Below are 14,218 nucleotides of genomic sequence, written 5' to 3' on the forward strand. Positions count from 1 at the left end.
GAAATTAAGCCTTCCATGGCGATGGACTTAACTGGTCGCAGTCGGTACGAACCGTATCGTCTTCTTTTATTAATTGATTTTCGTATAGGGTTTCGCGGTGGAGATGCCAGTCGACACCTTCGCAACCCTCGCGTAAAACTAACCGTGTCCACGGAAAAATAAAGGTTTACCACGTATCGTATTTAACGCGTCTGCTACTGGATCGAAAAAGTATTTTCACTTTTTCTGACTAACCGCGAGAATACATTTTGTTATAAATGACATGAAATTAAAAAATTTCGAATCGTTCTAAAAAAATTATTTTCAGTCGCGGGGGCCAATTAGAATAATTTTTGGCGAATAGACATACCCCCTAAATCCTAACCATTCTCGAGAAAAAAATTCGAGAAGGTACGAAATTTTTCGACAAAATTAAAAAATTTTGAATCGTTCTAAAAAAATTATTTTCAGTTGCGGGGGTCAATTGGAATCACTTTTGGTCAATACACATACCCCCGAATTCCTACGCATTTTCGAGAAAAAAATTAAAATAGATGGACAAATTACCGTTCTACAGCCGGAACTTTGAACGTTAATAACTTCTCAACGAAGCCTCGATCAACAAATAGGTATTCTTGATTTTCGTCTCATTTTATCGTCTAGAATCTCTCATTAAAATTTTTCCCAGGGGTGATCGAGCACCCTGTATATGAATTTCATAGGATTTGAAGTGTCGAGTCTGTCGAGTTTCGACCACTTCCTCCTATTGTAACGACTCTCTTTCTCCGTCGAGTTGGTCGGTTACGTTGGTGGTAACTTTCGCCACTGGGGCCCAAGTTTTAGGAATGTTGATCGTTTTTTACGTGTAAAATTACTTGTAAAATGATTGTAAATGGTTCGAAAGCCATCGATTGTCACGAGGCGTGCCTCGTGGCTCCTTCAGCCGAGGACCAGAATTTTATAAATACACGGTACCACGCGGAAGAGACGGTGTGCCGGTGGACCGAGTTTCGTGGTTCGTCGGTTTACGAGACGGCGCGCCGTTCGTGTACCAAAAATAATCGGGACATCTAGCCGGTCTCTAGCGAGGAGGCTTGGAAACGTTAAGGTAAACGTGGACGTGCTGCCGGTTTCTGCTCGAGAACAGGATGAGGTGATGCATCGGGACTCGCCCTAGAGCTTATCCGCGGCTTGGCGACAAATACGTGACTCTTGATTACGAAAAAAATGACGAGGTTCGGTTGCAGTTTATTAGTTCTCGTCGTCTGTCTTCACAGCGCCGGCTGCCTCGTCAGAGACACACGCAAGTGAGTAACGTTGTCGCTTAGAAACCTATTAATAATTAGCGTTGTTGTTAACAGGGGATATAAATTAGTCGTAAGTTTAAGCATATCACGGCGCACGATTTGACAAACGTGCCTCTCGAAATATTATACACAGGATATAACCGTCTGACAACGTATTAGATATTTACCGACCAAGATCATGTTTCGCACGTCGAGTACGAAACACGATATTCTTGTCGAATATCTCAGCCGACTATCCGGTATCCGCGCGAACGATAAACGGGAGTCAAACGTTTTGCTCGTCTGCGAAGTTTCGTTTAAGCTGATACGTAACAGTTCGGAGGATTAAGCTCGTATCTCGGTATCGAGAAACAATGACGATACGTGTAATAAAGTTACAACACAAAAAACCGTATCGAAGATCGTAAAGAAGATAGGAATATGCATTTGTATTCAGTCGTTGAACGGCTGAATGGATGTTGCAGAGAACAATGTCAGTGGTACTTATTTACGAATTGCATGCGTGTCGAATTAATCTTCGTAAGAAGCATTGCAACGAAGACACGGAACTGCGCTAAAGTAGTTCCAGTAGGACTCGATCGTCAAATTTGAAGCGGATGTTGTTTTTGTTTACTGATTTAGTTTCGAATGGAATGTTTCCAATTTGACGATCGCGTTTACGGAGCTGTTGGCGATCGATTAACACGTTCCGTGCCGTGATCCGTAACCATTTAGTCCGGTCGGTAATCAAACGGAATTCTAGGAATTCCTGAACCGTGCAGTGTGTCTAATCGTGACTGATACTCTTTCTTTCGCAGAATGACGCGATGGGCGGAGACCTTGGGCGCCGAATTATGGGAACTCGCGGAGAAGGTGGCGAGACCGGACGAACTATTAAGCGTAAGTACAATTATAGTTCGCGCGAGCAAGCGAGTACATACATCAAAGAATGCACGCATGATCGCGTGTTCCCCCCTTTTCCCCCTTCCCCTTACTTCCTCTACCATTATCGGCTGATCGCCGCGGCGATTTCGTTACGCCCTCGTGCGTGATTATTGTCACTCGCAATAAACAAAGCAAAGGGGTAACGGAGCAGAGGAGGAGAAGAAGAGATAAACGGCGAAGAAAGAAAAAGTAACGCCACGGAGCGTGTAATTGCGTCGATAAGGGCGTAAGAAAAATTGATAAATGGCTAATCCGATAGATAAATAGAAAACTGAAGAAATTGTTAAGAAAAAGTCGCGCGATAAAGGGTCGCGACACTAGGACGTATCGACCTATGATAAATTGATGCGTCGAACCGTACCTCCGGAGATAACGTCTTCGTTGATAATTTTTCTGTAATCAATTGTTGGGGCAGTCCAGTACCGATACAGAAACGATTGTGAGTTTATCAAATCGAATTACAATTGTTTGTCGAGGATTGGAATTATGCGTGGAGGAGCTTTAAAGCTCAGCTTTCGTGCACAGATGCCGCCTGTGGTACATTTACAATATCGAATCGTCTTTGTTTACACCATTGTTTCACTTGTTGAGCTTCCTTTCCCGAATTGCCAATTTTCCACGAACGTTAACGATCCTCAAAATCGACATTTCAGGGTAATGCAATGACGCTGCATTCTGCGTCCTCGTGAACACCTCGTGGGTGTCGTTATTAATAGAAGCGAGCCAAGATTTGTAATACAATAAACCGTTACCCCCCCTTGGACGTCCGAACTCGAGCACCGCGTGGGCCGAATTAAGGAATCCAGCGACACTTTTGTGTATCTTTTGAGCCAGGAACGATATAAGAATCCAGCCCGCAAGTGCATGCATATTTCAGAAGGCCACGTGGTAAAATCGGCCAACGCAAAGGCAACCGTGGAACGTTGCCCTATCCCGTAATGTCGCGAGCGCCGTCAGACAATCGGTTTCGCCCTTTTAACGAAAGAATGCGGCATTACCAGGCGAAAACGCAGCTGCCGCGTTCACAGAGCCCAGGTGGAAGTTAGGCGAAGGGTGAGGAGCCAGCTGACATATCCGTGTTATGTTCGTCCGAAAATAAATACGCTGCGTCGCGAAAATATTCGAAACTAGAAATGGTCAAAATATGCACGATTTTGTGGCGAACATGGCGGCGATAGGTCGGTACTTTTCGCTTGGTACTAAAACTGTTAATAAATAACGCGTTGGGAAGGTATGGCTGGGCGGTCGGGGCCCGAAAAACGCGACGATTTTGCGGGCAAGAAATTAATAACACGTTCGTAGCCGGGGGAACGAAGGAAAAAGCGGTAGAATCCAGGTCAAAAGGCAGAACCCGCGTAACAGTAATCCTCGATGAATTCCAGAAATACAAAGCGATGAATACCCGGGTGGAGGACAAGTCCGGGGACAAATTGGTGAGCATAATCAGCGAGAACGTCGGCAGGATGCTAAGGAGGAAGATGGATGCAGTGACCTGCATCCGGATGGAGGCTGAGAAGAGCTCGGAGAATTGGATCGACGACGACGACGGCAATTTTACTTACGTTTCGGGGAAGTACAGCCCCGTGGTCAACCAAAAGGAGACACCTGTTCTTCCGGAGAACATGGAGAAAAATTCAGGCATTTACAGGTCTCGATCTTTCGAAACTTACGCTAGAATCGCCCTCAAGAGACTGTTCAAATGTTAAATTGTTCTGTTACTATTTGTAAATATTATACAGGGTGTTCGGCCACCCCTGGGAACAATTTTAATGGGGGATTCTAGAGGCCAAAATAAAACGAAAATCAAGAATATCAAATTGTTGATGGAGGTTTCGTTAAAACGTTATTAATGTTTAAAATTCCGCCCGTACTGAATTTTTTTCTAGAAAGTGGGTAGGATTTCGGGGGTATGTTAATAACTTTTTAACGAAGCCTCCATCAACAAATTGGCATTCTCGATTTTCGTCTTATTTTGGCCTCTAGATTCCGCATTAAAATTGTTCCCGGGGGTGGCCGAACTCCCTGTATAGCATTAATTTGTTAATCCTTAAATAATTTCAATATTAAACTTGCCCGTAGAGAGATGGAACTAAAGCCAGACTCGCATTTCTACAACATACCCGTGAACACGAGCTTCTCGTCGGTGCATATACCGACGAACGTCTACGATCTGAGACCCGCGGTCCTGGAGGACATCAAGAAGACTGAGATCCTCGACGACATTTTTCGGCAGAACTACGAATCGGACCCGGCTCTGTCGTGGCAGTACTTTGGCTCGGTCTCTGGAATGCTGAGACAGTATCCTGCCATGCAGTGGAGAACGGATCCTATGATGAACGAGGACGAGGAGGGCGAGAAGGAGGAGGAGATTGATGACGGCGAGGAAAGGCCAGATATTTACGACTGTCGAGTACGGAGTTGGTTTATCGAGGCTGCGACCTGCAGCAAGGACATGGTGATCCTGATGGACACCAGCGGCAGCATGACGGGCATGGGAAAGACAATCGGTGAACAATGCCTCTGATTCTTAATCGGATATTATTAATTTCGATAGGCAATTTTCAAACGGCCATAACTCCTACAATAGTGAATATATTTCAATGAAACTTTTTTCTGAGGTAGTGCTCATGGGTACCTACAAAAAAGTATTAGACAACATTCCCGTACGGCGTTAAACAAAATTACTAAAAATCAAAAACTAATTTTTAAGAAAAATCGACGGGGGTCAGGTGCCTATATTTTTCGGCGAAATTAAAAAATTTCAAATCGTTCTAAAAAAATTATTTTCAGTTGCGGGGGTCGATTACAAGCATTTTTGGTGAATAGACATACCCCCGAAATCCAGCGCATTTTCGAGAAAAAAATTCGAACATGTGCTGAAATTTGAGTATAGGATTGTTGATTCCGCGTAGGATGCGACCGGCGGTTGTCGAGACAATAGCAAATCAATAACTAGATGAAATGGAAGTTTCCGGTGCCATTCTTTTCGTAGAAACGATCGCAATCGCCCCAGTTTCGACGCAACTTTTGGCTCATCTCGTACAAGTTGATTTATTTGGGTAGCTCGAAACTTATGACTGTGTATTCGATGCATCCGTGGAAGCTGTGTTAGAATCGCAGTTGGAATACGCTTGCGGTCGTCTCCTGTAAGCTGTGTAATGCATACTTGGAGTGCACCGCGAACCTGAGGTTACGGGCGCATTGTTTAGGGGAAGATAGTATGTCGATGCAATTGCACCTTCGCACGGATATCGTGATCTTCTCGTCGTTATTATAACATCGTTAACTGCACTGTTGGTTAACCACTAATGGAATCTCATCTCCCGACGCATTATAAATATGAGCGTCTCGATATCGTTTCCTTCTTTTTCTCTTAGTCTTAAGTAGCAAAAGAAATTTGTAGTATCCGTTCCTTTGGTTTTGTTTAGTACACAAGCTATTAAAGCATTTCACGTACCATTTGATTGGCATCAAAGCCTGTGTTAAAAAAGAAGATTTATGAAATGACATGACGTGTTCAGCTAGGACAACGGTGAACATGATCCTGGACACCCTGTCGAACAACGACTTCGTGACCGTGTTGAGCTACACGAACGAGACTTACGATGTGGTGGACTGCTTCAAGGACATGCTGATCCAGGCCACGCCGGAGAACGTGGACACTTTCAAGAAAGCGATAATAACAGTGAAAACAGAGGGTCTCGCTAATTTGACCGAAGCTTTCAATAGAGCCTTCGACCTTTTGAAGAATTACAGGGAAACGCGTGGGTGCGACGCGGAGAACTCGTGTAATCAGCTAATCATGCTCGTAACGGACGGTGTTCCTGGAAACCTGACCGAGGTACGGCCCACTTAATTTCTCTAATTATTTTGTTTTCGGTTCTGAGAACTTTGCCCCGAAAAAAGGTCGGAAGAGAAACGAGCGCAGGTTGCTAATAAGAAGAAAGAATCCTTCCGAGAATGAACCATCCTTTAGTTAGAGTATACACTAATGAGATTACGTTGTCTGTATAGAGTGACCAATTGGAATTGATTGCCAATGCGGTACTGCTCTATATTGCAGCGTTTTTCAAACCCCCTCTAGAACACTTTTTACCAGTAAATGGAGTAAACGATCCCCAGGATATTTATTAGTACCACTCATTGTACCGGCACTGAATTTTGTTCAGGTGTTCAAAACGTGGAATTGGCAGGACAACGATACTCACATACCTGTGCGAGTGTTCACGTATCTTCTGGGTAAAGAAGTGACAAAGGTACGCGAGATTCAATGGATGGCGTGCCTCAATCGCGGTTATTACACGCACGTTCACACGCAAGAGGAAGTTCGGGAACAGGTGCTAAAATACATACCCGTGGTCGCGAGGCCCATGGTCCTACAGGACGTTGTGCATCCTGTCGTGTGGACTCACGCTTACGCGGACATCACGGTGAGATAATTCTTACTGCACATTATTGAGACGAAACGACGACATTGTATGAAATTAAATGATGTACGATTTTACGGTGCCCCAACATTCACACTAACGAGGCTACATTTATCATGAAATGTAACAAAATCAACAAATGTTAACCCTATACTAGGTAGCTGTTAATTAGTAGCTCGAGTGGCCTCGGTACTGTAAACATTCTAATTCACGTTCCATTAGAATCCCGCACTCGCCACCTGGCTGTGGCAGGTGATGCATCACGCGGAGCAGAAATCCCGGCTTCAGAAACATCTGAAAGGGAAACGTCTGGGCGTGCGAATAAATGAGGACGAAATCTACATACAACAGGTTCAAAGCTAGCGAAAGCAACCAAGCAACAATCAACCCCGTGTAGCTTCAGATCCGTTTTTGCCATTTCCAATGCGCTGTTTACCTTGGCGACGTTTTGGCTGGCTATGCACAAGTTGCACACGATAGACAAATTTAGGCAAATCCTGCAAAATATCATTAGCGCTCGAAGCTAGTCCCGATCAGGACTTGGGATTATCGACTTTAAATACATGAAGTATACGAGTACTTTGTTATTCGAATAACAATATATTAGAAAATTATTCGAATAGTCTCAGCTTCGATCCCGATCGCGGACTTTCTTCGCCAGACATTTTTGAGACGCAGGTTTTTGTTAGTCCATCGCCAAATGGACTCCCATTTTTGTAGCGTATCCTCGCCTTTTTGTCAGTAGAACTAGCGTTAAGTTTCAATTAATGGAAAGCAGCGATTTCCGTGTAAACTATAGTTAAAGGAGCCTTCGTAGATTTCATAATTCGTTGCATGCAACAAGTGTTTTGTTTCGTACGAACGTTTCAATAGCAAAAGCCGATGGTTCGTAGCCTCACCAGAATTATGAGTCAGTTTTGGAGAATGGTAAATGGGACAGCACGACGTCCGAGAAGTTTCCAGCGGCTCCTTAGACTTTGTAATGTCCTCGCTGCATTATTAATGTCGAATACCATTGTCCTGTTTTTTCTTTTTTTATGCGAGTGTGGCTTTAACACTGGCCTAGCGATACTTAGATAATAGACTCTTGTTTAATGGCAGTTCCTCGAGTAAGACAGACTCCCAGGGGTTTGCGACTGACTCTGTTCTCGTTGCAACAGCTCCACAAGGACGAGGACGTTCGACAGGACCCGTCTACGCTGAATACGACCGCCTGGCAGGAGTATAGACTCCTCACGTCGGTCAGCACGCCAGTGTTCGACCGTAAAGGGAACAATCGCAACAACCAAACAAGAATTGCGCATTTGTTGGGCGTGGCAGGCACGGATGTGCCAATTGACGACATCCGGAAGCTCACGTTGCCGTACAAGCTCGGTGTAAACGGCTACGCCTTCATCGTCTCTAACAATGGATACGTGATACTGCACCCGGACCTGAGGCCCGTCTACAGAGGCAGGCTCAAACTGAATTACAACAGCATCGACCTCACGGAAGTCGAGATTCTGAACGACGGACTTGGACCTAGGTAATTTAAAGAGGAAGAGTTCGCAGACTCTTGACAAACGACAAGGCAAAAGCTTCTGCTGTTGTTGCAATTGTTCCTCGCGACATTCACCGCTGCCTCTTTGATTCTTTACAAACGTTCTATTATTTTTCTATATACACACGTACTTGAACAAAAAGGACAAAGTTCCGCGATGAAAATTAAAAGTGATCTTAACACAGATCCATTAAGCACGACCTTGCAGCCAACCCTCCACTAGAGAAAAACACATTTGACGGTACACGAGGGTATCACTTGACAAACCACTCGAGCGTTCCTCGGGAGCCCCGCTATACAGGGTGAGACACTCAAAACAGGCCACCTGAATAACTCATTTATCATCTCTGATACCAGTAGTTTTCTTGAAGGTAAAAGGGTCAAGAAAATGTAAAAGCTGCTTCTCTTTATAGTGAAATTATCAGTTTTCCCGCGACACGATTGGACAAAAGATGATTCCATTAACAAGTTTACCTTCGTGCTTCCTTTATTGCGCCTATAAAAAAACGACTTCCGATAAAAATCTCTACCATCAAAAAAGTAAATGAGCCATTCGAATGATCTGTCTAAAGTGCCTCGTCCTGTATTTCCTCCGCCAACTGTACGACCCTCCATAGGTCTCGGGGGCGATGAAAGTTTTTTGCGATAAATTCCGAAAGTACCAGCAACTTGTAAAAGAACTAAGAGGCGCGGTGATATTACGTCCGGGTGATGGCGGAGGGTTAAGAAGAGTTTTTATTAAAAACGAGTGCAGGAACCCCGGGCCAGAGATCCTGGAGCTACGCGCCGCGCTGGTGGATCACAAAAGGGGCAGCACGAAAGGAGTTCCCGTGAAATTGCATTACGACAATAACCGGCGGGTGACTCTGGAGAGACGTGACTACTTCTACGCGCCCCTGCCAGGGACGCCTTTCGGTCTTGCGGTTGCCATACCCAACTACGGCACAACTTGGATCAAGGTAATCCGACGCTAGGTATCGCGCGTACACACGCGGGGTTTATGGAGTCCCAGAATTTCAGGAAGGCGAGGTAATCCTGCCTCTAGCGAGGCGGCTGTGCGTTCTCCAGATTGCACGCTGCATAAACTTTGAGACGTAAACCGCCGCCCGGGGTGTGGTAAACATCGACCGTTGCTTTGCAGCCTCGATGAAGGATCGAAGAAGCGGCCATTGATGTTTTTTGCCGACGGGCGCCAGTCGATGATGAGAAACTGGGCGGCTGATCTTCCTCGTAGAAGCTTTGGATATTCAGAAACTTTTAAGAAAGACGTTCGATCTGCCCCATTCTCCCGTTAAACTATTTTTAGTTAATTTCAGCGATATAAGTAATTAAAGAAAACAAGGAGCGATAGAAATAGTATTGTACATCTTTAAAGTTATCGCTGTGGTTCATCCTTAAGGTTAAAGGTATATTAAAATAGGAGGTACAAGGTGAGTGCTTCCTTTGTGAAATGTAAACATCGACCGTCACTTGCAGCCTCGATGGAGGATCGAAGACGCGAGATTTCTCGCGGCCATTGATGTTTTGTGCCGACGGAGGCCAGTCGATGATGAGAAACGGGGCGAGTGATCCTCTTTGGCGAAGCTTTGAAGACGATACGTCGTATTAGAATCTCTGTAACTTACAAAGGGAGCACTCAACCTGTCTCAAATTGTAACCTACTTTTGCGCGACGGTAGGTTACAGGCCCCTGCTGCTAGAACTAAAACATTAGTATCTATACATTGTGAAAGGAAGGCTTCGATCTTTAAAGGATTGACAACGCTTCAACTACTTGTTGTCAAGGTGGGAGACGAAATCCGTAGGAACCAGAACATGAACATAGACATCTCAGACTTCTTCTTGGGCAACAACTGGCGGGTGCATCCCGGTTGGGTGTACTGTCGTTACCACTATCTGGAGGGCCACGAATTCGATAACCCGGAGGAAGAGCTCAGGCACTTCCTGGATCTGTTGAACAAGCCAGAATGGCGTTGGTCGGAGCAGTACGCGTCCTACTTCAGCGACAACGATACCAACGACGACGTGCCTGATTGCGGTAGACAAACGTTATCTCACGATGACTATTACTGCAACAAAGAGCTCATGCAGCTGTTGATCTTCGATGCAAAAGCTACCAACGCCAGCTTCGACGACGAATTTGTACTGGAGGATTTACGAGCACGGCATTTGGCCGAGCTTTACGGGATATTCTTGAGGTTCGTCGCCACGCAGAGTGGCTTGACCAGATGGCACAACCTGGACACGAACATGCTGCCCGAGGAAGACGACGACATCGTCTTCGGGGACCTTCACAGGAGGGCAGTTAACGAACCTTGGTACAAGGGCGCCATTTTCCAGAATATTCTAGACCCTAACAGCATATCCGTGACAGGTATTCTGTCTTAGATAGTTTATTGACCCGGGTAATCTGAACTGTCGTAATGTAATGACTATCGCAATTGTTCCAGTTCCGTGGGAAGCGGGTTTGGACGCGATAGTGACAGTCTCCATCGGAATATTTCCAAAAGACGGCGGCAAAACGGCACCAGCGGCGGTGATCGGCTTTCAAATGCCCATGACGGCTCTTTATGACAGATTCATTCAGTTGACGAGCGGTCCGAGCAACTCGACCATGAACTGCGCCCACGTGTGGATCGATTGTTACTTGCTCGATCAGAACGGCTACGTGGTGATATCGGAGGCGCACAACAACACTGGCCAGTTTATGGGAACGCAGGAAGGCGCTGTGATGAACTCCATGGTGGGCCAAGGCCTCTTCAACTCGGTCGAGATTTACGATTACCAGGCCTGGTGCGAGGAAGTTGTAAGTGCCCGCGACGATCTCCATACTTTTCATAACTGAAAGGGGATCGATAGCGCGCGTTGTGGCAGCCGGTTAAAATTCTCGAAAGTTAACGTCGACGGTTCCGCCTCGAGCGTATTTCTAATTCACGGCGAGACTCGACCCCCCGCGAGAAGGAGGGAAAAAGTTTGTCGCGCGAACTTACGGATCCCGGGAACGTTTCGCGAACGAAATCAGAAACTCGGACGGAAACGGCCGGTTGTTCTCCACCTCCGGGCGCAAAAACATTCTCACCAGGAACGAAACTGTTACAGCGTATCGAGGATGCGGCCAGCACTCTGACGGACCCTCTGATGTACGTCTGGAAATTGTTGCTCTGGTTTCTGCTGCGTGTGACGTGGTTCACGACCCAGTTCGTCAACTTGCCAGGCGGCCTGGCCAAAGTTCACTTCGACGAGGACGCCCCGGATCCACCGCCGCCGCCGCAGCCCTACCTCCATCATTATCCCTGCGACCAGAAGCGGACCCTTTACATGATGAACTACACCATCGCTGGCAAGGGCGTTCACAATCGGCCAGACTACTGTTCAAGGCCGTTTTACGCGCGCAGGGTCAGTGTTTCCTGCCTTCAACAAAGCTATTCCAATCGGTTCTTATCGAGTCAGTTGTAACAGTATTTCTATGCTGGTGTTACTTTAATTCTACACATAATATTTAGGTGAGGAGCCATGGCGAAGGATTTAGATCAAAACAACAGTAAAATTGTACATAATAATTATACGTATTTCTATTTTATAATATGTATTACAGGGGAACCGACGCGCATCTGCGCGAGAGCGAATGTATTTAAAAGAAAATGTACTTTAACCCGCGTTAAGGGATGAATTGAATGATTAACAGGTGCCGCACACGAATTTGCTGCTGGTGGTCGTCGACGCGATGTACCCGACCTGTTATAAAAGATTAGAGGTGACGCCAGTGATCATTTCGCCGCTGGAATATACGAACGGCACCGAAAGCGCGCCGTGCCATAAAATTCCGCTGAACGACCTTAAAAGGAGGCGACTGGAGGGCTGTTTCACGGAGCATCCCCTGGAGTACGAAATCGAGGAGTGCGGCGGCGCGTCGGGACACGCCGTGTCTTTGTTACTGTTTTCCACTGTTGTTGCTAAAATTTTATGTACGTTTGTATGACTGTCCAAGAGAATTAACGTTCGATTAACGACGAGAAGCACACTCTGAGGAATACGCTGCTAAAAACAATTGGGACAAGTATGTTTCTCGAAGGTCAAGGGACGAGTATTCAAATTATTTTATCCTTTATTCTTCATTTTTCAGGGAAATTTGTTGTACTTTCGCCGTCGTTGGAACTTGATAGGTCTCTTTGCCAACACGATCCTAATCGTTTTGAGCAGCGTGATTTTTGATTGTCCTATCCAACTTGAATTTGCCTGCAAGATATTATCAATTTACTGAATAAAGATAAGGACCGTCGATGCGTGTGAAAGAAGTACAGTTTCTATATGCAAAGAGCAATTTTTTTAAACGAACGACTCGATTGATTCGCGATTTCAAGAAACTGGACGTATATTTCAATCCACTTTAACGCCTCATTTACGCTACGTAACCCGCGAGGAATCTTGAGAAGTTCCACGTAGATCCGACTTGTTTATGGTTCGGAACTTTCGTCGCTTTTGCTAGGAGACACGTCCCACTCCGGTGACAAGCTTCCATTCTTTCTCGGAGCATTGTTCTCGAAACGTCGGTCGTTTCAGCCGCAAACTTCATCCCACCCCTTGTAAAAGTTGCAGAAAAACAATTCTGTGCCTGACAATGTATGCAAACGGAAGTAAATTTCTTCTGAAAAATTTGCATTACGAGCAGATACGATGCATAATTTACGTTCGATCGAATAAAACCACGTACATAGGCGAAGGTGTCCCAACGATGGCATATGTATCATGTAAGTTTATTTTACTGGAAATGGACGTATACAGAATGTAATTAGAAATATTTCTACCGATATGTATCAAGATTCAACGAAATGTGTGCATGAGTCGCAGGATATAGAGCGTAACTTCAAGGGTGAATGGTTCCCGTCAAAATGATAAAAGAGATATTTATGTGAGCATTCGTCTTGTCTGACCTTATTTCCGATTTATTGCGTCTTTGCGTAAACGTTTGGCTATCTTACCTTTGAATAGAAGCTTATACGTAATAGATAGTACTCGTTCACCTTATATGTATATTAAAAATTCAATAAGTAATTATAGGGCGTACATTTAAATTGAGAAATAATAATAGTTACGTTAAAATCAATAACGTTAAATGTAGACGTGCCAAGCCATTTATCACATCTGTGAGACCACCCCTCGTGCATAGAATTGTGGTCGATGGTTAAAATAGCTCGAAACTTCGCTCGAGGATCTCAACGAATCTGCACGGTTTAAAAAAAAAATCGAATTTTTCGGGCTGCCAAACTTCCCTTGTTAGCTTTTTACGTTTGTAACCCCGTTCTTTATTTGCGGACCAAAGACACCCGAGAGGAAATCGATCGCATCCAAGGAAAAAGGGACATAAAGCCAGACGGAATGTCCTTCCGTCGATGCGAGATACGATTTCGTGCCGGCGTCGGGTTGTCTGTCGGGGGCGAGAGAAGCTTGTCCTAGAAAATATTCCGCTACCCTCCTTCTCGGTTATGTGGAGTGTAACTCTTCCTACGACTTAATTAAATTACAACACCCTCGTTTTCAGCTTCCACCTAAAAAAAAATCTACCAGGAAAACATCGTAAAAATATCTGTCCGGCAGTTTCATCGACGATAAGAATTAGGATCGAGAGTTTCGGTAGAGAACAATGTAAGGGCCAAGAATCGAATTCTTCAGACGAAATAAAACTCTACAATATGATTAATCTTGTAATCCTCTGTTTTAGATCGTTACGTGGAAGTGTCTTGAAATACTCATGGGTACAGGGACGCTATGTATGATCTAAGATTTGTATAAAAAAATGTTTTTATTATTATACTATTATTTACTACGGATCGTAGCTTATCCGCCGCGCGTACTCAACAGTCTTTCCACGCATAGTTCCTAGACGTCCCCGTCCTCGAGCAACGATTCTCCCCCGTCGGTCATCGGTACCAAACTCCAGCCTTTAACGCTAACGATAATCCGTTTTCGGTGGCGAGTCAACAAATTCCCGCCTCCGTGGCGTAGGAGGACCTGCAAAAACATGCAGCGCGTGGGCGAGCTGGC

The 14,218-nt window shown here is 45.2% G+C and overlaps 1 protein-coding gene across 3 annotated transcripts; it reads left to right on the forward strand.

Annotated features, from left to right (window-relative positions):
* Nucleotides 1-629: 629 nt before the first annotated feature.
* Nucleotides 630-13,953, forward strand: Ca-ma2d (Ca[2+] channel Muscle-specific alpha2/delta subunit). Of its 3 annotated transcripts, XM_076781101.1 has the most exons (15): nt 630-1,286; nt 2,084-2,165; nt 3,593-3,858; nt 4,290-4,717; nt 5,732-6,051; nt 6,380-6,640; nt 6,860-6,988; nt 7,798-8,162; nt 8,932-9,136; nt 9,962-10,550; nt 10,627-10,982; nt 11,276-11,572; nt 11,862-12,233; nt 12,300-13,819; nt 13,896-13,953. In XM_076781101.1, the coding sequence occupies exons 1-13, from the start codon at nt 1,207-1,209 to the stop codon at nt 12,153-12,155; spliced, it is 3,672 nt and encodes a 1,223-aa protein (XP_076637216.1). In that variant the 5' UTR covers nt 630-1,206; the 3' UTR covers nt 12,156-12,233; nt 12,300-13,819; nt 13,896-13,953. The 3 variants fall into 3 exon arrangements, with proteins under 3 accessions (XP_076637216.1, XP_076637215.1, XP_076637217.1); XM_076781100.1 differs by having other exon boundaries at nt 11,862-13,819; XM_076781102.1 differs by lacking the exon at nt 6,860-6,988 and having other exon boundaries at nt 11,862-13,819.
* The last annotated feature ends 265 nt before the right edge of the window (nt 13,954-14,218 follow it).

This window comes from Colletes latitarsis, chromosome 14 (assembly GCF_051014445.1).
Source record: "Colletes latitarsis isolate SP2378_abdomen chromosome 14, iyColLati1, whole genome shotgun sequence".
Taxonomy (NCBI): Eukaryota; Metazoa; Arthropoda; class Insecta; order Hymenoptera; family Colletidae; genus Colletes; species Colletes latitarsis.